The 26,999-nt window shown below is 36.2% G+C and overlaps 2 protein-coding genes across 6 annotated transcripts; one reads left to right on the top strand and one right to left on the bottom strand.

The window, feature by feature from the left end:
- Positions 1–49: 49 nt before the first annotated feature.
- On the top strand, positions 50–11,257 carry LOC139961171 (BBSome complex member BBS2-like). Of its 2 annotated transcripts, none has more exons than XM_071960135.1 (18): positions 50–309; positions 1,351–1,486; positions 2,013–2,234; positions 2,454–2,579; positions 3,013–3,153; positions 3,618–3,722; positions 4,044–4,130; positions 4,678–4,813; positions 5,433–5,572; positions 5,912–6,034; positions 6,345–6,442; positions 7,020–7,127; positions 7,327–7,453; positions 7,701–7,829; positions 8,200–8,337; positions 8,853–8,965; positions 9,172–9,320; positions 10,016–11,257. In XM_071960135.1, the coding sequence occupies exons 2-18, from the start codon at positions 1,370–1,372 to the stop codon at positions 10,114–10,116; spliced, it is 2,160 nt and encodes a 719-aa protein (XP_071816236.1). In that variant the 5' UTR covers positions 50–309; positions 1,351–1,369; the 3' UTR covers positions 10,117–11,257. The 2 variants fall into 2 exon arrangements, with proteins under 2 accessions (XP_071816236.1, XP_071816237.1); XM_071960136.1 differs by having other exon boundaries at positions 50–287.
- On the bottom strand, positions 10,731–25,482 carry LOC139961172 (uncharacterized). Of its 4 annotated transcripts, none has more exons than XM_071960138.1 (12): positions 25,119–25,481; positions 23,818–23,919; positions 23,446–23,539; positions 22,876–22,943; positions 22,071–22,189; positions 17,621–17,696; positions 16,835–17,433; positions 15,975–16,083; positions 15,149–15,218; positions 14,609–14,755; positions 12,995–13,264; positions 10,731–12,289 (listed from the first exon to the last, which is right to left on the bottom strand). In XM_071960138.1, the coding sequence occupies exons 1-12, from the start codon at positions 25,155–25,157 to the stop codon at positions 12,258–12,260; spliced, it is 1,725 nt and encodes a 574-aa protein (XP_071816239.1). In that variant the 5' UTR covers positions 25,158–25,481; the 3' UTR covers positions 10,731–12,257. The 4 variants fall into 4 exon arrangements, with proteins under 4 accessions (XP_071816239.1, XP_071816240.1, XP_071816241.1 ...); XM_071960139.1 differs by having other exon boundaries at positions 23,818–23,915; positions 25,119–25,478; XM_071960140.1 differs by lacking the exon at positions 23,446–23,539 and having other exon boundaries at positions 23,818–23,915; positions 25,119–25,482.
- Between the last annotated feature and the right edge of the window lie 1,517 nt (positions 25,483–26,999).

Genomic DNA, 26,999 nt, shown 5'->3' on the forward strand with positions numbered 1-26,999 from the left:
CAAGCTGAACAGTTCTCTGTGTCTGAGTTCTGACTCAGTCGTCAATATTATAAATTTTCAAAATTAAGATAAGGAACAATAAATTATATTTTAGAGTTAACCCTTAACTTTTTTCTCACTTCACTTGTAGTTCCTTTATGTTTATGAATGGAAATTAAATAAAATAACATTGTGAAAACTACTGCAGTTGGTAGACTATAATGAATTACTTATCTTGGACGAAATACTCAAGATGACCAGAATCCCGTGAATCTGAGGATCATTGACGAAGCAAAGTTACATCGAAAGTGAGAAATTTTGTCCATGAAAGTACGTTTGCATGTCACAAATTGTTTACTTAAATTATTTTTAGTCGTTCTCCCCCTTCCATTAAATTGTTTTTCCCTTCCCGTGATGTCCATTACCGTTTTTTTTTCTGAAGGTCTACTTTCGGTAATCTATTTCAGTGTAGATGAATGTCATTAGTACTAGTTCTGCGATTTCCAAGGGTACGTTATGTAGGCATGTGTAACGGAGGCTTTGTTACTTTTGTAGCGAATTATTAAATAAAGGATACCTTTACTCAAACGTGAAGTTAACATTTTATATATTTCATATTTTTTACCCATATAGTAAAATTTGAACACAAACATCCAGTACAGCATTGATTTTGCTTAAACTGAGCTATAATATTCGATCATCAACATTAGTATAGGCTATTATTAGTAGTAAATGCTTAATAATTGATGCACCATCAAATATTACTAGCAACAATATAGCAGGCAATCAAAACTTTCTGCAGTCAAGCAGAGTAACATATTTCATAAGTTTGAATCAATTTCAGATATATGCTGATCAATTTTTTTTTAAAGCTTTTAACACACCCCCCCCCCCCAGCTTTTCATGTTTTTGGCATTAGGAAATCTCACTCCCTAAAAATAACCAAAATTACTTCAAATATAATATCACTACTCTCTGGGACCTGACCTGTTTGAGCTTAAGAGGCTCAGAGCATAGCAAACATCATCCAAAGTCAATGGATGTATACCTCCTACCTACACTAGAGTTCGACCAATGTGTCAATTTAAGGGTATGAAAGAACTTCACACAGCAGACATTTTGGGGTCAAATTCTGCTGCATTGTACGTTGCGTAGGCACAGAACAATCAATATTTTGAGATCAGAACATTTCTGAGGAACTACACGTATGAAAAATGCATACAGTTGAGTGATTTGGGTTTTTCGTTGACAACTATCGTTAATCAAATCCTTAAGTGCATCAATTATAAGCCCACCATGCTATACTATATATACTATAATTGATCAGATGGGATAAATTCGTTCATGTTTAAAGAATTTTTTATTTTTCAGAATGACCTAAGCATGCAAAATGTTGGTCCCTGTGTTCACTTTGAAACTGAATCACAAAATCAACCCTCGGATGGTTACAGTGGGTAAATATGATGGCATACATCCAAACCTTACAGCAGCTACCACAGCAGGGAAGGTTAGTCTCAGTATTAAGTCAACTATGCATTTTGTATGTCTTTGCTACCACTAGTAATAAAGTCCACCCTTTATCAGAAATTTTAGAAGAAAATTTCAACTGGTGTTCATTATGACATATGTGAAATGTGTTGTATTATACCCTAAGTAATGGAAGTGAAATTACCATTCAAATGCTAGCCAGTTCCTCTGAACACAGGACTTTCACAACATTATGTGGTATAAGTTCAGTTTCATTATCAATAGGCTTCAGAGGTGAACTAATTTATTATTTAGGTATGTATGCCTTCCATTTATATATATTTATTTATGTGTTCTGTTTGTTATATTTTGTATGTTTTATATGTGCAGGGATCCTGGGTTACGAATAAAGTTAATTAAATAAATATAAATAAAATGAGTGTAGAGGTGCAAAATGTTGCATTTGATTAGGTTTTAAGCCTGCTTATGTTAACCTTGTTTTGGCTTAAGTAGCATCATTGCTTTAATGTTGTATAATGTTTCCCAGTTACTCTTTCTTTTGGCAGGTCTTCATTCATAATCCTCACTCCAGGAACTTGTCAGGTGGAAGGGCAAGTGAGCTCAGCCTTGACTCTGACATAAGTCTCCTGAGCATCAACAAAGGTATCAGTGCAGTAGCAGCAGGCTCTTTGGATCCAGTTGGTGTCAGTGACATGTTGCTGGTTGGGACTCAGACTGACCTATTAGCATATGATGTACAGAATAATACGGATGTATTTTACAAAGAGGTAGTCCTTCTGTGTTTGTGTTTTAATAAGAAGAAAATGACTTTCAAAGTTTTGATGTGCCCAGATGAAAGAAGAAACATTGAAATTTTCAAGGCTTAAAATATTGAATGGTTTTAATCTGTATTTATTTCATAACCCTGATAGCAGACAATTATGTCATTTGCTAGTTTACAGATGAAAGTATCATAATTAGTTATGATTTTGTCTCATTTTGTACAGGCTCCTGATGGTGTGAATGCTATTGCTATTGGCAAACTTGGATCGATTGATTCAAAATTAGCGATAAGTGGAGGCAACTGTGCTCTCCAAGGATATGACATAGAAGGCAATGACCTCTTTTGGACAGTGAGTTGGACTTACCTCTGTGTAATTAGGGGTAGTTTGTTTAATCTTCAATATCCTTACAGATTATAAGACACTTATTACCTCTCATTTCTACTGTGTGATTTGCCTTCATACAGGCTTTAAATAATGTCACATCAATTTTAGAGAATCGCTTGAACCTGTTGATATTAAACCAATCAAAACTTTTTGTTCTCATAAACTGCTAGTTACTGACCTGTCCATATCTTTACAAAACTATTCTCTTAATGTATTCTCATGTATCCTCTTTCTGTCTCATTGGTCACTCTTAAATATTAGCTTTGGTGAATTCACTTTTGAAAACATCTATTTTTTTTGGATATCTGGACTTATCTGGTTTCACAGTTATGATTTTGTGAAATCATCACTTCCATTTCTGATTTGATAACCTTCAACATTAAATTCCTCATTGCAGGTCACTGGTGACAATGTGTGTTCTTTGGCGTTGTCTGACTTTGCTGGTGAGGGAATCTCAGAGCTCATTGTGGGATCGGAAGATTATGATATCAGAGTCTTCAGAGAGGATGAAATTATCGCTGAAATGACAGAGACAGAGGTATATGAACAGTATTCATACATTATTTTGGGATAAAAGGAAACAACTTACTTTGCATTGTGAAGTACTTTATGTTAGTTTAGATATCTTCCTCCAGTTAAGTTTGTAGCGTTTGAGCATATGTAGCTAGAACTGTTTTATCAGAAACCTGTTATATTCAAAACGTAATGTTGAGCATCAATCATAACTACCAATTTTCTTGTCGATATTTCAGTGTTGATCATGATACTAAGCAGCAACTGTCATTCAAAATGTGGTAATCATATTTTGAAGGAAATTACTACATTAGGCACATTGCAGAATACTACAGCTGGCAGATGTTATAACTCTGCCTCAGAAGATGAAAAGGTGGGTGGGGGTTGGGCAATTTAATTTGCCGTGGGCTGTTTTCTTGCCATCTTGAAGAGAATATTTGAGGATGAGAGCTGTCAACTTTAAATTATCACTTCTCTCCTTTTCTGTAGGCTATTACAGCATTGTGTCCCATGACAGCCGGTAGATTTGGCTACGCACTGGCTAATGGAACTGTGGGTGTATACAACAAAACATCACGTTACTGGAGGATAAAGGTATATAGGAAGTGACAATAACCTTATACCTAAAGTGTGTTCTGCTGTCTTGTTGTTGTATTCTCTCCAAGCATATTATTTTATTGCCCAACCAATTAATGCCATTAACATTGGGTACCAATGCATTTAGTCAGCGTAATTACATATATAGTTTTAGATGATTGAATGTAGAAATCACAACCAATGGTAGTTATTTGTTATTATATGTTTACTTCCTTAAAGATCCTAATAAATACCACTCAAAGTGCTAGTTCTTCAGTTTTAGTAAAACTCTTGTAATTCAGATTAATTTTGATTTCATTTTCCTTCTTACATTTTCAGTCCAAGAATCAAGCCGTCAGTATCCATAGCTTTGACCTGAATGGAGATGGTGTTGATGAGCTCATCACTGGATGGACCAATGGAAAGGTTTATTATGTAGACTTATTTCAATGTAACATTTATGTGAAAGTCATAGTTGGATGAGGGGTATTGTTTAGTTGACGCTCTGGTTTGTATGTAAATTGATGCCCAACTTTCAAAACTGACATTTGATGACTAAATAATCCCATTTTTAATCCCCAAGTATTTTGCCCACTTTTTTGATAATTCCAACTGCATATTTTCAAGATAAAATTATCTTTGAGACTGACCAGAAACTGGCATATACCTTCAATGCAACAAAGCTGACTAAAACATCATAATTCATGGAATGCCAGATTAAATAATTTGACAGTCTATGACACATGTGATATCTGTTGTGTTTGTATAACTTAACCAAGCCTGAATCTAAACAGTAAATCACTCAACTATTGTACATTTTCTTTAGGTTTATCTTGTGAATTTGTCTGTAACTAATTATAATTCTTTGCAACCTTCTGGTGATGCTGTAACTGATCCAGCTCTATAACATGATGAAAGTTTTAATTATCTGTATTTGGGGTTAAAGCTAACATAGATTCATAAATCTTTGCAGATTGATGCTCGAAGTGACAGGACAGGGGAAGTGGTGTTTAAGGACAATATGTCTTCATCTGTAGCTGGCATCGTAGAAGGTGACTACAGGAGCAATGGAAATACAGAACTCATCTGTTGTTCTGTGGAGGGTGAAGGTAAATATTCTAAAAATAAGGTGAAAATTACTGAAGAAATCTTTCTTTGCCAGTTTCTGAAGCTTTAGGTCTTGGCAGATATTTCTAATTTCTACTATCATTTCTAGTGTTTAAGTCCTAGATCAGCAATCAGGTGTATTGTACTTATTCTATATGAGCCCATCACACCTTTTCCCAATACTCTCAAATTTGGACACACCCTAAACCCTGCCATATCATAAAACATTTTGCAATAGGTGCTGGTTCATCTCTCCATTCAGGTAGTCCCTGACATACATTTTTCGGACAAAGGCACTCCCTTTCTTCCACCTCACACTCAAAATTAGACCCCTGGATTTACATGCACCTGTTTCCATATTAACCCATCTTGAAAATGGAAGAGTCGCAGCTGATGCTTAAATCAACCAAGGACAATAGTTTTCTTTTGTGTAAACAAGTTAGCAAGACAGTGTTAAACCATTTCGTCTTGTTTAGTATGAAGAGCATATAATTTGGTATGGTGTTAATAACTTGTTTTTGTATGGTGCTATCCCATGTGATTGCATTTCAGAATCATTGTTGTTTTACACTTTGACATTTACTCCAATAAGTTTGTCTTCTCAAATTCTAAAAACCATAGTAAAAGGCTTCTTGCCAGCCACACAAGAGCAGAAAGGAAATTTGATGGACGTTAATATTGAACAAGAGAAAGTTAGAGAAATGAGTCAAAGGAAACAAAACTTACTCCTGGAGCTAAAGAACTATGAAGAAAATGCAAAGGTGAGGACTGATTATTCTTTAAGAATTTGTCATCATAATCTTTTGTCAGCAATTCTTATTCAATCTGAAGCAAACATTGGTTTCATTATATTACAAATTTAGTTCTTCGAACTTAAATAGACCCTTGTAATGAAATTTCAATATCAGGAAATTATAGAAAAACATTTAAAAGCTCCACTTGTTATCCAATATTATCCAATAAAGGTCAACCAATTTAAGATTGTACCAACAACCATGAACATGGAAAACCTCACTTACATAGTTTGAACAATATTCTAAAGTGGTTGTGAGAAAGCAGTGTGGCCAAGATATTTCTACTTCCTCTTTTCCATAATATAGGCAGCCTCTACGGACAGGCCGTCTGGTCTTGGGGACCTTGACAAAGGTCAGATGGGTATCATACCAGCCAATACACAACTACAAACCTCACTGTCAATTAGACTGGATGCGGAGGGTCAAGAGGTAGGAACTGTAATAAATTCTAAGCTCTCTTTGTTTACTGGCTGAACTTCATTCACTACATTCATTTAAACAGTCTTTTAACACTCAAAGTCACATTTCTTAATACTATTGTTTTTAGAGCAGTAAATGTAACCAGCTGTTCAGTTGCAATGGATGAGGCAACAGAGTCCTCCATAATGGACTTTGTGTAATTACTGAAAGGACTCTCAGTATACTAGCAGATATACATGAACTGTGAGTGTGGATGCTTTACTGTAAATTCTCATTATTGACATTGTAGACAAATGGTGTTGCTTTTCTACATTCGCAGCCACATGTGGACTTGTTTGTCTGTACCACTAATGACACTGTTCTCAGAGCTGTCCTAATATTTGCAGAAGGAATCTTTGAGGGTGAAAGTCATGTAGTGTAAGTACAAAATCCATGTAGTGTTAGAATATGGAAGTGATGTAGCAAAGGTATGAAAGTTCTATAGTGTAAATATGAAAGCCAAATAATGTAAGTATTAAATCTATGATGCATCAGTAGGAAAGGAAGTATGACAGTTCAATTGATGTTAAGATGAAAGCACTGTATTGTTATGATGAAGTGGTTCAGGCCTAAGTAAGAAAATGCTGTTGGATTTTTCCTTTGTCATATCAAATATCAAATATCTCTTTAGAATTGTTGGACTGAATACAGATCAGCATCTGTAAGAGAAGAGAACTGTCAGCTCAGTTTCTATATATTCACTGCATCTTTGTAATAAGACTATGTGCACTTCATTTATGAAGTAGGTTCAGATTATCAAGAGCAATGAACCAGAATTATAAACAACTTGGTGCAAACAATGAAATGATGTATGAGAGACTCCAGTGGAGAACGTACCAAGGAAAGTTTAAAATATAAGTCCCAATTATCACAACATCATATTTGTCAATTTTTTAAAAATTTGGCAAATAAATCTTCGTTTTTTCAATTTCTTTGCATTTGTTTTGTTTTACAGCCATCCTAATCTTAACCAACTCAACAATACCTTACATGTGCCAATCTATCCACGTAAGGATGTTCCAGTTGATTTGCATATCAAAGCATTTGTGGGTTGTAAATCAAGGTAAGCCATCTCCTTAAAATATGCCATGCCTTCTTCTTTGGGCATGTCCACTTGAATTCTTAAAGAATGGATATTATTCAATTGATCACGATGGATAGGTTATGCAGTTAAACCCTGTGTTTGATATTTTTATCCGCATGTCTGCACACCAGAGTATTAAAACTCCTGTTATTTGTGTATCTTTCATTTCTTCTTGCAGTACCCAGTTTCATGTCTTTGAATTAACCAGACAGTTGCCAAGGTTTTCAATGTACACACCTTGTACTGAACAGGTCCCAGAACCTAAGAGCTCTGTGACATTCACAGTCAACGAAAGAGTCCAAAGGGTATGCTTCTTTTTCTGTCAACTTTGTCGAGTTTTCTTCTGTGTCAGTCTTCACCATTAAATAATCTTATGGTGCCATTAGTAAATACCATAAGTACAGGTAAGGGGACTAGGCTATGAGTACAAAGCTAAGTATGAGTGCAAGTGGTGGAGTACTACAGTAGCATATCATTTCAAGGTTATTGCATTCTGACTGTGAGAGATTTAGTATTTACTTAACTTTAATTTACATTCATGCATCTTTTCAGATTGTTTTATGGATCAACCAGCACTTCCTTCTGAACAATGAATTAACTTGTGATGGTGACCTAAATGCTGGCTTCATGTCCCTCAGGGGATCGGGACCAATTTTCATCCAGATGAAAAGTGGAGGCCAGGTACGTCATCTTTACATTTTTATGTTCTAGCAAATCTAAATGTAATTCTCTTGAAATATCAAAGTATACCCAACCTTCTAAGATTTGCATGATATGTGTTGTGGAGATGTGTTTCAAATGCATTGTGTTCTGATTATGTCAATAATTTACCACTGGAAGAGAGATTGTTGGGTCCATCTGGATCAGAAATATACCATTTACAACCCTACCTGCTAACAGAAAAATATCAAAGTACTCCTCTGATGTTGTCCTTAGTGCTCTGTATATTACAAATAACTTCTGTGGCCCATAACACTAAGATCTCTCTTAAACAATCTGCTGGATGCATTTTGTTTACTTTCACATTTATTGTTTGTCTATTTCTTTGCAGGTTACTCTACGTACAGATGACATGGATTTAGCTGGGGACCTCGTCCAGGCAGTAGCCTCCTTCCTGGGGCTTGATGAATTGCAGGTTACAGCAGATTTTCCTATGCACATGGAAGAACTGAAAGAAATACTCGTCAAGGTAAGACATTCATGGTATCTGTAAAACTACAGCTTTGGTCAATTTGAATTAGTCAAATGAAATATTTGTTGTTTGTAAACAACATATGGCAATTTAATGAGACAGTCAAGTTTCCTTCTGAAGTTATTCACCAATAAGAGCAAATTGTTAGTTTTAAAATAAATACGACTTTTTTTAAAAGCTTTTATTTTATTTTGAGGGATTAGGTGTTTACGTGTAATGATATTCTTCCCAAATTATTGAAGTGACTATCATCATGTGACCGCAAGGAGTTCTTTGTGTAAATATTTGAAATCTCATTATCCAAGTAATTCATCTGTTAAAAATTTATATTGGGCTCTTCATTGACTAAGGAATAGAACTAAAACTATTGTTTTCTTTCTGAATAAGATATGTATTATAAACAACTATATCCAAACACAAAACAAGCCACAACATTTGGTGTCAATATGACCTCACTAAATCTTAGGAGGCTATGTACAATTTGTCATGTGAATTTATTGTTTTACTTGAAGGTGGACAGTTTTCATGAAGTGAGGCAGAAGCTTACAGCTGAGATGGCAGATCATTCCAATCTAATAAAGAGCTTAGTGGTGAGAGCAGAAGATGCTAGGCTGATGGGTGATATGTAAGTACATACAAACATGTATACATATATAAAACAGCTAGGCAAGCATCTTACTTGGATCAATTTTTTGAACAGCAACTGTGTATATGATTTTGCAAAACAGCAAGGTTTAAGCATTCAAATACTTTTAAAAATTTATTGCTATTTACTTGCCATGACATTAAAGACAGAATTAAGAGGCTTTTTTAATGACTTAAAATTTACAGGAGAAATATGAGAAGAGGCTACATGGAACTGTTTGACTTAAATCGTGACTTGATAAATGGTTACAAAGTCAGGTGCAACAACCACCAAGAACTGTTAAGCTGCTTGAAACAAGTCAACCAAACGATACAAAAAGCTGGAAGTTTAAGAGGTAAGTCAATATCATTTCTGTGTAAAGAATTAGGGCAAAGTTTGATCAAAAGATGAATGATGCAAATTTATTTCTCAGGTTGTTTCCAAAATAATTGTAGTTAATTGTTGATATTGGTCGTATCCCTATTGATGAGCACACTTTAAACTTGTAACCTCAGCTTAGCAATAGTGTCTTACCATGACATGAAAGCCACTGCTATGCAGAATATAATGGATGTTAATGCAGCAAACTCACGTACAGATGAGATTTATACTCTGCTGTGTGTGTATATTTACTAAGCTGCAGTACGTATGCAATGTATTTTGTTAACCTTCTGATTAATTCAAACTAATTAGCAATTATGTCATTCTATCAGTCACAATAATAATGTGAATAACTATTCCTTATCAAATATTTACAGGACACAAGATAAAGAAAGATTAACTTAAAAAGCTAAATTCAGAGTTATCTCCCAATTTTCACTGATTAACAGTTTTCTGCTTTATCTTAGTATCTGGCATAAACAAAACCATTAGTGTGTGTATCATTGTACTCAAAAGTTGTATTTTTCACACTTGAATAATAAACGATAAAGTTAATGATGTCTTACTATAATTCTTGAAGTAAATATGAACCCAGTATCCTGACGTAAATTGTTATTTATGTAACAAGTTGTTTGTTTTCTTCTCTCTTTTTGTCTCGTTTTCATAAAGTGGGCAAGTTCAAAACCCAAGTGGTCTCACAGTGTCGCCAGGCCATCAAAGACAACAATGTTAGCGCCCTCTTGAAAATTATCAAGACTGGGGCATCCTGAAGGCCGGAAAGTACAGTCACTTTAGAGGGACATTTGCAAACCCAAATGATATGTTTGGGCATTGTCAGACATATTTTAACATTTCACTCTGGTAAACCTTTCTCTGGTCATGGTCTAAGAATGGTTAAGGAAGATGGCTCTCTCATGAAGTACTTTAGCATGTAAATCATTCCATCAGATTGTGTTTTAACTAGATAACAGTTTCAAGATGGTTATGTGATAATGATATGTTTACTGAAACAATTGGTAAATGATCATTTTATTAAATTGGTGTGGTATGACATAGTTAAATGTTGTATCATGCAGTGATGAGGTCAGTGGAGAAGGGGAATCAGGAGGAGGCATATGTCCATTCAAGCAAATGTCTCACTGATCTGCCAGTTATGGTTGATGGCTTCTGCCTTAATATTTAATAGTCATTGATGTTTTATCATGTGAACCTGAACTATCAAATTTCAGTCTCAGAACAAAGTTTGATTGGTTCTGAAAGAAACAGTTGTTAATGTAACAGACCGCAGCAGTATGTCGCTTTGTGTATTCCTTCACCTTGACATGACTTATTCATAACAAAGCTACATCATGTTTAACATTTTTTTAAGTTGAAAAAATGAATGTGGGAGTGATGAATGCTGAGGATGAAAGATGTCAAACCTAATGTAAGTAAAATTTTCAGTTGAGTCATTTTCTTGGTGAGTTTGAAATAGTGCTTTAATGTTTCACTTAATAATTCTGTATATCTTGTAACACTCTGTAGTAGATTTGTGATCTTCAGTGCTCTTTTAAATTCATCTCTTCCTTTCACTTGCTTTTCTGTTTATAACCTTGGAATGTTTATAGCCTTGGATATGTCCTTATTCATGCTGAAAATAAAAAGAAACCAAGTTTTGACCTGCTTGACTGAAGATCTTAAATACAAGCTTAGTTTGTACCCCTTTTGTTTATGTGATTTGCTAAAACTTAACCCTTTATTGCAGAGATTTTGCATTGTAGCATCACTTTCCAATGATGAAAAGAGGATTGGGAAGGGTTGGGGAATCCATGTTATCATATTAACCTTGACACAGCACCACACCTTGACTAAATCTATGCCATTGTGTTGTCTTTCATGTCATGCATGTTGAAAAATAAAATGAGCAAATCACAGGCTATTTAAATCTTCTCTTTAGTTTTGTTATCTATCATGCCGATACTACTATACACTTGAGATAGAGCATTCAAGAGATTTGGAAGGTTCCATCATATTTTAAGGAATCTAATTTTACACTGTTTGATTGGTTGTAGAGCAACTAGATAATTGCAGAATTGAAAGTCAAAAGTTGCGTCATATCGTCGGCATTTTTTAAGTGGGTTGCTTCATTTTAAGTTGCGGAAACATGAATGAAATTTAATTGGAAACCTGAAAACAAAGCTATTTATCATAACAATAATTTGTATCATGTCAGGATGATGCACTCTTGGAGGAAGTAAATTGGCAGGGAAATGAAAATATTTACATAAATTAAAGCAATATAAGTTAAACGGATAAATATATTGTATGTTTCTGAAATATACACAGTTATTTACAACAAAGTCTAAATATCTATGAAAAAAATTAATAACAAATGTTCTAAGCAGTGTTTTTAAGAAAACCTAGATCGATAGCTGCAGACCTTCATGTGTCTTACTAAGTTTTTAAGTTCTTACATTATTTTTTGAGTTCAAGGATAAATCTGGCAGTATTTTCATGAGTCATGCAAATGTCACACAAACTTGTACTACTCGGACAGTCTCTTGCAAGTCACTTCTAAGCCATCATAGCATTTTGCTTGAATTGGTCAACTCTTAGCAGGTTAAGTAGCTGACATGAAACCTACATTGTAAGCAATGTATAGCTACAACTACTACTTTGAATTAGTGTTTTAAGATAAGCAGCTAGCATTCACTTCTATCATATTTGAAGCAAAATAATGGCTAGCAATTTTAGCAAACCAAGATCAGGAACAAATTGAACACTTTGGGTAGGGAAGGCAAGACAGTCAGAGGGGGAGATATATAGATTAAAAACAAATATCCAAACTGGAATAGACCTCAAAACAAAGCAGCTGGCTGGAGTCTTGTCATACCCAGTATGAACGTGTAGTTTCACATCTCATTTGGTTATTTTAATAGGAATCCATCCGTCTCCTCTTCATATCTGTGGACATAAAGACATGCATGTTGTGACCATACCTCCAAAACTTCCAGAATACAGATTCGCACCTTGTAATAGGGTTAATGTAGCTATAAACACTACGCAGACTCTAGTACTGTTTATTTGACAAACTTTACATACAACTAACTAATGGATAACTAATAAGATGTAAAGGTGCGACCTCATTATATCACAGTGATATTACCACATGTGGCGATCAGCACTGCACAATGAAAGGGTTACCTGCAAAAATACTGAAAGTTTATAGTATTGTTTATAGTAATGTTTATAGTACTGTAAACTGTATTTTATTGTCAAAATTCAGAACTATAGAACTTCACTTTGAGACATTACACTTAATTTGCTGGCAAGAACGACTATAACATGAACAAAAGTAAGTCAACTGTCATCGTAACATAGACAACATAGTGTGTAGACCCAAAGATTTGGATTGTTCGAAAGATAATCAATACCAGTCCTCCCCATCAATGACACACTCTGACAGTAGGTTGGCCAACTGGGAACCTTGGACACAACTCTGCATGCTTTACAAAAGTATAATATTAGCAATCCATTTTGACCCTACACCCACCCCCCCCCCCACCTCAATGCAGACTTAAGCATGTATGTCTATTACCCATATGAATGCCAATGCATACAAGGTTCATGGTCTGCAATGTAACAAACCTTCATAGAAATGACACTCACCTCCACTCTGCATACTGCTGAAAGGTTCATTGGTTTGTCTCATTCCAGTTTTGAGTCTAGGTGACTTTCGTATTGCATCTCCTATGTGGTTCCTAGACCTGACCCTTGGAGGTGATGGTGCCTTCATCTCACTGCCTCTCAACCCACCTTCTCTATCCAAAGTACCACTTTCCCCTTGGTGGGGTACTGGAGATCCTCCTTGGAGTAGGATTTTAGGTTTTTCTGGCAAAACATCCAACATATCCTCTACAGCCCAAAAGTCAGGATCATCTACAAAATGCAAAGCCAATAACAATGTCACTGAGAAACTGACCAAAACTACTATTCATCAGTTTTAATTTCTCATTTTCTAACTCTTACTGAGGGATATGTGACTCTCACTTTAAAAGTTTGTAAAAAACAGCCAATATACAGTATACAACTATAGACAATTATACAAATAGCTTTGTATTGATTTACTCAAGCTCTGTGTTACAGCTGCAGCATATCAAATTTGCACACTGTAAACAACAGAGAGGCTAATTTGTTCTTGCTTTTGATGAGCCATTTTGCTTGAATTTCTGGATGTCATAATGTAAAGAATATATTATAAGTGACTTTCAAACTATTTAATGTCATGCGTTATAAATTTTGGAGAGAATTAGTTAACCTTGTAAGATGAATGGTATCAGTGAGTTCCTCATTTGAGTCTTCTACAATTTAATTTAATCAAGTCTAATTCATTCGAGTTTAATTTAATCGATGCATTTTACCTGACTCTGTAAACCTTTTCAGGTTTACATATAAGCAACAAACCCTTTGATACTTGGGAATGCTACAAAAAGTTCTTCTTGCGCCAAAAAAAAAAGAAGGAAGGAATGTGCTTGTCATTTGATAATACCGACCTCCATCCAAGCACCTTGTGTATAGCTAAAGCTATTCTTGGGTACACATGCTGAAATGGTATTGTAGGTCCAGAAAAAAGTACTGCGTTTCAGTATTGAACAATATACCTCTCCAAAATAGTAAATTGGCTTTTTGGTAACTTGCAGAATTAGAAAGTACAAATTATGCAAACACAGGAAAGTATTGCAGAAATATATATTGTATAAATTATAGAAATATGAATAAACAATGACAGTCCTGCAGATGATGCAGCAGAAATACTAGAACTTTTTCAGAAAGACACTAACAATGTATGCACTGTTTGTAACATATTCACAAAATTGAAAAATGCAGGGATAGGGTGAGGTGAGACTGTAACCTAAACTGAACTTCATCTTCAATGGTCGGGAAATTAATAGTAAACAATTGAAATTAAAGCCTTTGTCCTGGTACACCTAAAAAGAAGGACTGGGAGGAAAAAGAGAGAACACTTATGGCTTAACAGTAGGTGTGATGAGATGAAGAGAATGTAAAAAAAGAGATAAGGGCTGGGTTCATTATCCAGAGATTGCAAAAATATGATGAAGGGGATATACACCATGGCAAATGGAAACATATCCCATCTACTACAAAGTCTTACATTCATTACAGTGAATAATATTTAATTAAAAGGAAGTAAGCTAGGCATCAATAATGAAGCAATGGCACACAAATAGCAATTTTACATTATTCACACAGGGTTGGACTTACCCTCTGCTAATACTGTTATTTCCAGGACATCATTTCCCTGAAGATTACCAATTTCAGTAGGTGATGTTACCTTGGGAGTTGGGGCTTTAATACCATGGGGTAGTAGTAAAGTATCTAAAGGGGTGGATGTAGCCACTGGTACTAGACCTAGGAAACAAAAGAAAAAGTAGAGACTTAAGAGAGATTCAAAAAATTCAAACCTAACACATCGAGAAATATCTGCAAATATCTGTTTATTGCATGGACATGGTCTTTCCATTGTAGTTGTACATACTTTAAAGTGGTTGTCCAACAAGATGATTATCAAATGGAAGGTATTACTAGAAGCTTGAAATTAACCAGACGACACTTGGATAACCTCACAGATTGTGTTGGTAGTTCATCAAGAGTTCTGTCACATCTGACCCCTAGACAACCCTGATTTTAGTATTACGAAATATTGTACACTAGTATGATAATAGACAGCACCAATTGAGCAGCATTGTGTATTCTTAAAAGATCTAACTTGTTTTTTATTCAACTTTGTAGTATTATACATACCATCAAAAAGCTGATTTGGAGATGTTGATGTTTGCATCTTAGAGGAAGAATTGGATACATCTGTATTTATCTAAAGGGAGAAAGATGATAACAGAGGGTTAAATTAACACAAAGTTAATAAGACTTTAAGTCCATGCTGATAGCAAGAGAAAAATATATGATGCTGATAAATAACCAAATTTAACTACAAAAGTAAAGTATGGATGAACTTAATGTGTGCGACTAACTTTCTGATCATTCAATGTCCACAGTGGCTAGGACTCACTGAGCCTGCTGGTGAGTACCACCACTCGGCTACTTTCTATGACTACTTCAAAAATGAAGAAGAACATTTTGATAAAAACAAAATCTTACATCTTAACAAAGAGAGGAAAATGCAATTAACAAATTGCCATTAAAATGGAAAAGCCTGAATAGGTCCATAACATAATGTTTGCTGACTTGGGTCTGCTATCTGTCATTGAATAAACTCATAGGAGTATAGAAACATCACTTATGAAACATCTCCTCAGATAACACAACTGACACACAAATAGATGAATAGGAAAATACCCTGATATCCAAACTGGCTTATAAATGGTACTATCAATCTGCATGGCTTTTCCACCAATTCCAAGATTTTAAAAATCCACTTTGTTGTTTTAGAGCACAAAGACGAGGTCATAAGTTCTCCATTCTTACAACCATATTTATGTTCAAGTTATTTCAGTTAACCGAGCAGTTAAAGCTCTATCCTTTTGATCTGGGACCAACACCTTCACCTACAGCTTGACTTGATCTGTATTCACAGGCAAGTAAAAGAGATAAAATGAGTTATTTCTTAAACCTTTTCTTTCTGTATCTCTTCCTGTTTTCGTCTCATCTGCTCCCTGAACTCTTGTTGCTTCTGTAGCTGCAGCATCTTCCTTTGTTGCTTCTTTTGTTCATCTGGTATGCTTAAATTGTTAAGCATTGGGGGCAAAAACATCACAAAGACATAAGAAAAAAATGAAAAATATATACTGTTAGATTTTAGATGTATATTTAAAAATATATATATAAGACATAAGGGAAAAATGAAAAATATAAAACTGTTAGTTTTTAGGTGTATATTATTAAAAAAAGTTATAATTGGCCCTCAGTAGAATATCTTAATATCTGCCTTTCTTGCTTTTTTTTTTGGTTTTTCTAGAGTGTTAAAAAAAAATTTAGCATCAGGATGGGGGGGGGGTGGGGGTGGGGGGATAGAACAAAGGAATAAGAAACAAAGAAATGTAAAACAAAATTGTCAACTGTTAGTTTCAAAGTGAATATTTTTATGTTCTTTTAAATTGCCTCCTCAGTAACATATTTAACTTTGTTGGAGGAAGCTGGAGTAAAATCTGATAGCTGCTGGGATTGATCAATTGCACGAAATTCAGCTCTGGTAAAAACTATGATACTTATAAACAAAATTCAGTCCAAATATCAACACAAACATGGCTACAAATATTGAAAACTGACTAAACACAACTAATTGCTTTAAATCTCTGAAGTTTGACAACATGACTTCAGTGACAATACAGGAATAAGATATTTGAAGTATCTTTGATAACAACAACTGTACTGAGGTAATGGCATTATATAAAAGTTTTCCTCCTGTTGATCAAATAGGTCTTGCTTCAGACCAAGTTTACAAAGCAGAAACTATTACAAACTATTACAAACCATTTGCTTGCCGATCGAGTTTGCATTTTTCTCTCCACTGTGCCTGTCTCCTGAACATGTTCTCTCTGATGTTGATGACTTTCATCTCCGTCCAAATTAATTCTGTGACTCTGAATTTGCTGTAATTCTTCTTCACCTAGGGACTTGACACCAGACTTGTACTCTTCTGTAATGGCGTTGTGTCCGGTGGGAACAGTCTTTGCTATATTTGGTGCAGATACTGATGTAGTTAACTTTGGAACGGTCACTGATTTTGTCACCATCCCAGACGGTGTAACTGATGTAGACTTTGGTGGAAATGCCGAACTTGTTGAACTTTGTACACTTGGTTCGTGGGTAACATGGTTGCTGCACATTCCGTCTGTTACAATAGGACTGACACTCACCCCTGTTGATACTGCTGATGAGGTTCTAGTACATGGGTTAGAGACAGGGTCCACTGGTGAAGGTACCAGAAAGGGTACTGCCTTCTGAGCTGTTGTTGGACATGGCGATTGTGTTGGTATACTAGTCCGCCTATGAGAAGTCAGCCTTGCTTTCACTATAGCTGTGTCAATGTCTGAATGTTTAAGATCTTTGATGTCAAAAGTTGGTTGAGGCTAAAATAAGGAAAACAAACAAATACAGAGGTATGAATGGTTTGACTTGTCATGATGTTTTAAGTACAATCCTGCGACCAAGAAACTGATCAATAATTCAACTGATTCATAATGGCTTAAAAATGTTAACTATGAATTCATACGTTTCAAGACAATATAATCAAGATTAACTGGTTGATATACTCACTACTTTAGGTGCTCTTCCTATAAAATTTAAGTAAGACTTGTCTCCCAAGCAGTTTCCCAACCCATGGCCAAAACTCCTATAAAATCAAATGGATAACATTTGTGTGTCAATACTACTATATATGAAACAGAAAGCAATGCAATAACTGAGTTATAAACTGCTGGTCGTCTGAGAATAAAATTTCTTACAATGGTCATAAATTTTCTTGGTTTATCAGATTAATCTACAGGTAAAGATGCTATGTAACTTCAGTTATAACATAAGTTTGATATCAACATGTCTCAAGAGTAATTAAAAATCCATAGTTGAGATAAGGTTTGTCATTTCTGCTTTTTTAGTATAGCATACATGTCCATTAACTGCATGTATTTACAGGGCTGGAAATAAGGCTTGGTGAGGGTAAGGCCATTTGGCCTCAGTGATTTATAAATTCGGGGGGGGGGGGGGGCACCAAGGCCATAAAGTTGGGCACCAAGGCCAAACATTGTTTGGCAGTAGGGCACCCAGGCCCAAACCTTTCTGTTGCTAAACAGCCACAAAAACATCAATTTGTAATATTAATGTGATATTATGAGTATGTAGGAGAACACATAGTACACACCCTATTGGTTTGCTCAATCATGTATTAATTCTGTTATGATAATGTAAAATTGACTAAATATGCAAACACACATGTTTGATTCATAGTTTAATGTTATCTGATCTTTATCTCGTGTAAGTTTATATCGGGGACTTCATGATTTTGTAAAATAGTTTTATGAATCTACTTGGAATTGCATTCAAGTGAAAGGGCACAGTGGCCAAATTACAGCCAAGGAATTTGGGCACGATAGCCTTTGAGGCCTTCCATGATAGGTGTTTTTTGTATGACATCAAGGCCATCCTGGAAAACTACGACAGCAATTGCCTTCATTTTATTTCCAGCCCTGTATTTAGTATAGTGGATTAGCTAAAACAAATGAAAAGAAAACCAACATAATAAGGTCAATTTTTAGGTAGGAGTAGGTGGCGCTGCTCTAGTGGCGACACACTCGCACTAGTTCTCTCCAGTTTTTCGTCCATTTTAATGTTCGTTTTGTATAATCGTCTACTTTCATACATACAAGATGAAGCCAATCGTCTGGATGACCATATTGGTCGTATTTCTTGGGACAATATCTCTTTGTTTTGGAGAAATCAGTGATTTTCAGTCGACCGCCGACAAGAGATATTCTACAGCCGAGCTCTACGCACTACGCAGCCAGCCTATACATAGTGAGTTACAACGTCTGTTCATTGACAATAGCATTCCCAAGGAAATTCGAAAACGGAAACGGGGTAAGGCAGGAGGTGTGAGGAAGAGGAACAGGCGATTGAAGCACAAACCCTACCTACCATCTATCATAATGGGTAACGTACAATCAATAACTAATAAAATTGATGAGATCTCCGCTAACTGCAAATTTCTGCAGGAATTTCGGAATGCAAGTATACTATCATTCACCGAGACCTGGCTTACCGAACACCATACTGACTCCCATGCCTTGATAGAAGGATTTACACTATTAAGAGGGGATCGGACAACTCAATCCGGGAAAGGAAAAGGGGGTGGGGTGTGCATATACGTGAATCAGAAGTGGTGCCACCCGAATAATGCCCATATTAAACGTCACTCATGTTCCCCCAATATCGAGATTTTAACTGTCACATGTCGCCCTTATTACTTGCCACGGGAGTTTTCTCACGTTATTATCCACACTGTCTATGTTCCACATCGCAATGTTGCCAAATCAGCGGCAATGGAACTCATTGACATTATTGATAAATTTGAAACCTCCGCGCCGGATGCTCTCACTATAATCAACGGTGATTTTAACCATTGTAATCTCAGACGAAGCAGTGTGCATTATTATCAACAAGTCAAGTGTGCCACCCGCGAAGCTGCAACCCTGGACTTGCTCTATACAAATGTGAAAGACGCTTATCTGTCCGTCCAACTTCCCAAACTCGGTAGAGCAGACCATAATCTGGTTAATCTGATGCCCAGATATCGACCCATCGTGAAGAGGGAGAATCCCCGTGTAATCCATGTACAACAATGGAACAATGACGCTGTTGATCATCTGCGGGCTGAGTTGGACAGTACAGACTGGGATATGTTTGTGGAGGCCAGCGCTGACCTGGATGAACTGACACGTACAATAAGTGATTACATATCTTTCTGTGTTGACAATACCATCCCTAAGAAGGAAGTCAAAGTTTTCCCAAATAACAAACCGTGGATCACAAAGAAGGTGAAGAATATCATCAACAAGAAGAAGGGCCTATTCAAGAGGGGTGACTCGGGCGCACTGAGGGAGGTACAAAAGGAGCTTAAAAGAGTGATCGCCCAGGAGAAAGCCGCTTACCGGGACAAGATAGAGAAACTGTTCACAAACAATAACATGAAACGGGTCTGGGAGGGTATTCGCCTTATGAGTGGCTACAGTAATAACTCTAGTTCTCGCCACATACCAGAAATGAGCCATGATTATGCCAATGATTTGAATCACTTTTATAACCGTTTTGACCAGCAAGATTTTACAGATGAATATAGTAAGCTTCAAACCTTATTGACAAATTATACTTGTGACGTAGTGGTGTCCGAGGGGGACGTTAGTCGGCAGTTTTCCAGGTTAAACCCATCTAAGGCTGCTGGACCCGATAATGTCCAACCTAAGGTTTTGAAGCATTGTGCAATAGAGCTGGCTCACATTTTTACTGTAATTTACAATTTGTCCTTCAAAACTGGGGAGGTGCCTTATCTTTGGAAGCAATCCAGTATTATTCCAGTGCCAAAATGTTCTGTCATCTCTCGTATGAACGACCTTCGCCCTATAGCGTTAACTGCAGTGCCAATGAAGGTATGCGAGCGTTTATTCTTAAATCATTTTAATCCTCTAGTTGCTCCATTTTTAGATCCTTTACAGTTTGCTTACAAGGCTAGCCGTAGTTGTGAAGATGCCATACTGCTACTTCTTCAATGCCTGTACTCACACTTAGAGCACCATGGCAATTCTGCACGCGTGATGTTCTTTGACTTCTCTTCTGCATTCAACACTATTCAGCCTCACAATCTTGCTACAAAGCTTATCAACATGGGCATCCCACATGGGTTTATTCACTGGATTGTCAAGTATCTCACAAATCGCACCCAATTTGTCAAACTCGGTCCCAACTGTCGATCTAACATTATTACCTCCAACACCGGAGCGCCGCAAGGCACAGTTCTAGCTCCGTTTCTTTTCACCTTGTACACGTCTGACTGCAGATCCCAGGAGAAGATATGTCCCATCATCAAGTTTGCCGATGACACAGCCATGGCTGGTCTCATTCGTGGTAATGATGATGGGGCATATCTCTGCCAGCTGCAGTCATTCGTTGACTATTGTGACAGTAACTTCTTGCAATTGAATATTTCTAAAACGAAGGAAATGATCATCGACTTCCGCCTTAATGCTGTTGAATCTCCTCCAGTCATGATCAAGGGTAAAGAAGTTGAAAGGGTTCACTCCTACAAGTATCTGGGTATTCACCTCAACAATAGCTTAACATGGGATGGTCACGTGGATGCCCTGGTTAAGAAGTTAAATACCAGGTTATATTGTCTCAGAAAGTTGTCCAAATTCAACGTACGTACCGATATAATGCAAATGTTTTATAATTCTATTATTTGCGGAGTTTGGAGATACTGTCTTATATGTTGGGGTGGGAATGTCACTAAAGTCGAGAAGGACCGTATCGATCACATAATTAGAAAAGCTGGGGGAGTCATTGGAGGTCAACAGCATACAGTCGACTCGGTGTACCAGTCACTGCTTCAAACAAAGCTAGATTCAGTTTGGAATGACTGTTGCCACCCCCTTCACTGTTATCTTAATGACAATGTAATTAACAGAGGCAGTGGCAGACTGAGACAGCCGTACACGAGAACTAATCGCTATCGTAACTCGTTCACTCCCCGTGCAATCAAACTTTTCAATGTCAACTTACGTCGCTAGGCTGTTGCAATAATCTTTTATCTTGTCCTTGTCTTACTGTTTATCATTCTCATTCTTTAATCTCCATCTGTATATATATATCCTGTTGTATTTTCCTATGCTCATTTATTTTTGTACTGTTTTGAACTTTTATGTGCGAGACACTAATTTCCTTATTTGGAGCAATAAAGTTTTACTTACTTACTTAAATGTCATTTTGCCTTTCCGAAACTTTTCAGAACTCAACAGAAATATATTTCCATCAACATATGAATAAAACATTAAAAATGCCACTTTATGGGCAAGGACAAATATAATAATTTAAAGATATAACTGGAAGTGGACGTTAGTAACTTACAACTTACTACCAAAACTTATGTAACATGAAGCTCAAGTAGTCAAGTCCAAACAGAGAACAAACTTTTACAGAAGAAAAGCAAACTCTGACTTACTTGAGAGCTCTCTTCAAGCCATCAGTCACTGCCTCCTTTCGTGCTTTTTCCAGAGAAAGCGCTTTTGATCTCATTCCTTCGCTGACTCCATAACCAACATCCTCATGGTACATGCCATCCTAAGATAAATAGAGAACAAATTTGTCACCAGTTAAGTGTAAGCTAGCTACCCAATCATTACAAACAGAAGGTTGTCTTCAGTATATGTTTACAATATTTTATTTCACATCAGGTTCACACATGAGATGAATGTAATTTCTCATACAAATCTTCTTCTTGCCTAGAGAGTTGCAACAATTAAAAACTTCTGCCAAGATACTCACATGCAAGGCCAACAGATGCATTTGTTATGGTATAAACTCTGTTTTTGGTATAAACTCTGGTTATGCTATAAACAGAATGTTGGCTTTAGAAGTGCTTAAACATCTTTCATGAGTGTACAGTAAACAGTTGCAAACTATGCTCTGTTCATGCAAGAGATACAACCATCTGCTTTGAGTAAAAAAAAACACTAAGAAAAGGTAATCTGTAATCACAATTCACTTTAAAATGGAGAAAAAAACATTCAACTCTCTTTCATTGATTCATTGACTAAATCAGCCCTTCAAGCATCAGTCAGTGTCTAAGACAAATTGCTGTGGTGCCATAAAAACTTGCATTCATCTCACTCTTGAAACCATCCATCAGTCCTCCCTGACCCCACCCCCATCCTAACAAAAATAGGATTGATTGTATTGATGGAGGTTTTACAAAGAGTAACACTGAAGAAAACTTAACAGATATGAAGAAATAATTGCTTCGATACCTTAAGTTCAACTCTGACTTGAGAAGTCACTCCAACATAAAACTTCCCATTCATGTGATCAACAAAATCTGCAAGATAAGACAAAGCATTTATTGCAATAGGCATGTAGCTTTATTTCATACTGATCATAATAATATCTACCATGTGAAATACATTATGCTAAATTTGTAATACATCTATATACGCCTTTCAAGCTTTTTATGTTCATGGACTCACTGCATCAAGGTGAGAATGTGTTAGAACATTCAATTCATTAAAATGACCAGCCTCAGTTTTTGGCAAATCATCATTCAATTGAATTTAGCAGAAAACTTTGCTTTAATATTTCTGACAATACTACAATATGGGAAAAGGAAACTTCATTAGCAAATAGCTTAGCTCCAATGACATACACAGTGCAGACCAATCATTGGTCTATATGAGAGCAATACTGCTTTAGTTTAAGTAGTTGCAAAAAATAACAACAGGTTTAGAGTTTTTGAAATACTTACCGTAAGTAATGAATTCAGTTAAAATTCTGATGTTTAATGTTTAAAACAATCCCTTTCACTTTATAACCATCAAACTTACCAACACTTTGGTTAGTCACAGAGTGAGACCAACCATTAAACCCAAAGAGCTCATTGGCCAACTGAACCAGTTTCCACCCTTCAATGTAGGCAAGCTGACAAAAATGATATAAATATGATGAAATGAGAACATGAAACTGAAAAATTTTCACGATATAATGGAGTACTATTTTTAAAGTTCCAAAACAGTGAAAGCTCACCAAACTATTTAGAATTATAATTGCAAAGGTAAACACCATTGCATTTTTGTGCAACTGTAGCAAGCCTTTGTGTAAATCACAAAGGATAGAAACTTAAGCTCTGATTAAAACCACTTGTAGAATTGTAATCTATCATATATGAGCATCATAAAAAATGTGAATTTACTGCATACCTTTTGGCCTCCTGGTCCACTTCTCTGACTTATAAAACCAGGACCCAACTTTTGACGCAAAGCTTTCTGAATGGCATCATGCTCTTCTAAGGTAAATTCTATCTAATAACAGAAGTTAACAAAAAACACTGAAAGAAGCAGTTATGATAAATTAGTTTACTAACCATAGTAATCAAGAAAAATGAGGCATCCTTCATGTTGATCCTATACTACTCAATCCTGTCACTGTTTTGAACATCAATCTTTACCACAAAATGAATTATAGCAACAGGATAAGCATAGCAACCAAAACTGGAACGCTAAAAGGTTGCCACAAATCAATGCAACTCCAAGTTTCTGCTGTGGTTTGTTAAAATTTTTACAGATTTTCAGATTTTTGTAATAAAATTTGTTTGCTGTTGCATTGTACTTCGTACGGTAGGTTATTCAGTGGTCTGAATAGGGTGAATATTTAATGGCAATATGATTGCCACAATTAGTAGAAAACATTACGTCTTTAAACTTGGACTGTCAGGTCAAATGTTGTTTTTTAAAAAAATTTCTTAAAAAGGGGGTGTATTTATCTTTATTTTTCAGAAAAGAGTGCATGAATGCACATGTAGTTGCTTCGCTTTCTGAATGGAGTTTAATCGAAACTTCAGAAAATGTTATATTTGTCATCATCACCTTTGTTTGGTGGTAAGGATAAGTATATTTCCTCCCAATTCATTAGATATTGACACAAAAGAAAATGTTTCTCTTTATTGTGTCTCTTACTCTTAGAGTTGTCTAACTATGCTGCTGCTGTTCAAAAAGAAATGATTTCTTACTTCCTGAAATCAATATCTTGTCATAAAAGAGTTAGTGAAGATTGCAGTACATGAGCTGGAACCCTGGAAGCTCAGTCTGATTGAATGTTCTCAGTTATACTGGTAAGTCCTAGAGCTACCCTCAACTTAACTTTCATTTATAGCGCAATTCATTACATGATAAGTTACGTTGTAACTTGTAGAGCCAATTACGTGACGGAATGTAGTGCATCAAGTCATTCTAATACAACAAAAGTAACATCACAACCTAACATAAGTTAGACTTTGCTTCCGTTAGACTAACTGTTGGGCCTTTTGTAACTATATAGCCTAGGTCTAACTCGATTAGCCTACGTGTAAATCATTTCGTGCAATGGGTTATTCATCAAAGTTACTATCGATTCGCATTAATACATTCAGCTACAGTTGCAGTTTACAAAGCATATATTCATTACGGTTCGGTCAAGTTTTTACATTAAATAGCAGCTTGTAAGAAATAGTTCATAAACATACCTTCCCAAAACCGTTGTTTTTTGTTGAGTTATTATCCATTGGTTATTGTCGTTCCCAAATACCACTTTAGTTTGTAGCTTTTGAAGTTGCCGCCGGATTTATAAATCTACGGAATACGCACTGGAATCTGAGTGTTCCCGTGCTATAGAAATTGAAGTAGTTCAATTTCTATGATCCATGAATGGACCCATATACAAAACAACTCGGGACTTGGAAACTGCTATTTTTGAGGTTGGATGATAAAACGACTTGAAATGCAGGCGTGTATACCCGGCCTTTGCGGAGGAAGGAGAAAACCAATGTTTTCCTTATTTTAAGAGTCAGTTAATTTAATTTTAATTAACGCGCCTTTACCCTCTGTTACATATTCGAATTTCATGGGTGGGGCTAAATATTTTCATAAAGTCCGTTCTCTGGGGAGGGGTAAAGAAAATGTTTGTGGCATATTCCCCGTTTCGTCCCTGGAAATGTCTTCACCTTTTAATATGGTCCATCATTTATGTGTAGACCCCTTCCCACATGCTGCTTGCTACGTCTTTGTACTCAGTAAGAATGTTACTGTCTTAAACTTGTTCTACAAGAAAGTGTGGCCTGATAGCAATTTCATTTCGCAGCTATAGCCATGGAGCTATAACTCCATGGAACAACTAAATTGTTACTCCAGACCTGAACCGTGAAGTCACAATCACGATATCTCACCGGGAATATGAAACTAAGATGTAATAACTTGATTTCGATAAAGGCTTTTTGGCTAATTCTGATTAGCAAGGTGAACGATCCAAAAAAGTCCATGCAATAACAAATGAGGGGATGAACACATATCACTACACGTACCCAACTATGGCGTCGGTCAAGGGGTGGCCTGGGGGGGGGGGGTCGGACACGCCCTCCCAAAAAAATGGTGCCACCCCAGGTGTTCTCCCCCATCAGATGCGATTTGTAGATTTACATCTAAGGACCCTAAATTGATCAAAAATTTCTCAAATTTCCCAAAAGGGGGTTATACCTCCCCCCTCCTTAATCCCCTTCCCAGGATATTCCCCTTATTAAGTGTTGTGTCTTCCCTGTGCCAACTGAGATTGAAATGTCTGGCGACGCCAACCCCCCCCCCCCAACTCTTCCCTCCACACGCACAATTGAAATTGAACGTATTTTTGTTCCTGTTCCTACGCTCATGGGCTACTTGGTTTTCCAATGACAGAAATTTTGCAAACATTCGCTAAATTGTGGGGGGGGGGGGGGCGGGTTAAAGGGACGACACACCCGACCATGCATCAGCTTTAGCTGATATGTAAGAGATCTTTCTTCCGTTTGGGAAATATCCTAGTTTAAAAGTCGTGTCCGGGAGTTGTCATTTGTAAATAAAAAATGTAACTTAAAAAGATGAAAACAAATGTGGCTCGATGTTGTTATGTTTAGACTTGATCAAGTCTCCATACAAGTCACATGTAAAGAAATATTAAATTGATGATATTTCCTAACTGGAATAAAATATTTCTTAGCTATTTGCGGAAGTTGTTCATGACAGCTATCTATATCTCATAGATCAATCATGATGTTTGTGTTTGTGTCTCAAAGGCAACATGACTGATTATGCAGTGAAATAAAAGACACCGCATTACATGTTTAGTATTGCTAATGATGCATAACATGAAGTGCCCTTAAAAGTTGGGACTATTGCAACCGTGACTCATGCTTGAACCGTAAATTTGACTTTCACATTGAGGGACCACATGTTCATGACTTAACTGAACAAAATTCTTGAAACTGATTTGCAACAATCATCTTACTAACCTCTCAAGTTTTATAATGTTTCTTCTTCGCCATACATTACTGTTTCGTGGAAATGCGAACCCATTTGATGATGGTTAGAATGAAAAA

This window comes from Apostichopus japonicus, chromosome 20 (assembly GCF_037975245.1).
Source record: "Apostichopus japonicus isolate 1M-3 chromosome 20, ASM3797524v1, whole genome shotgun sequence".
Lineage (NCBI taxonomy): Eukaryota > Metazoa > Echinodermata > Holothuroidea > Aspidochirotida > Stichopodidae > Apostichopus > Apostichopus japonicus.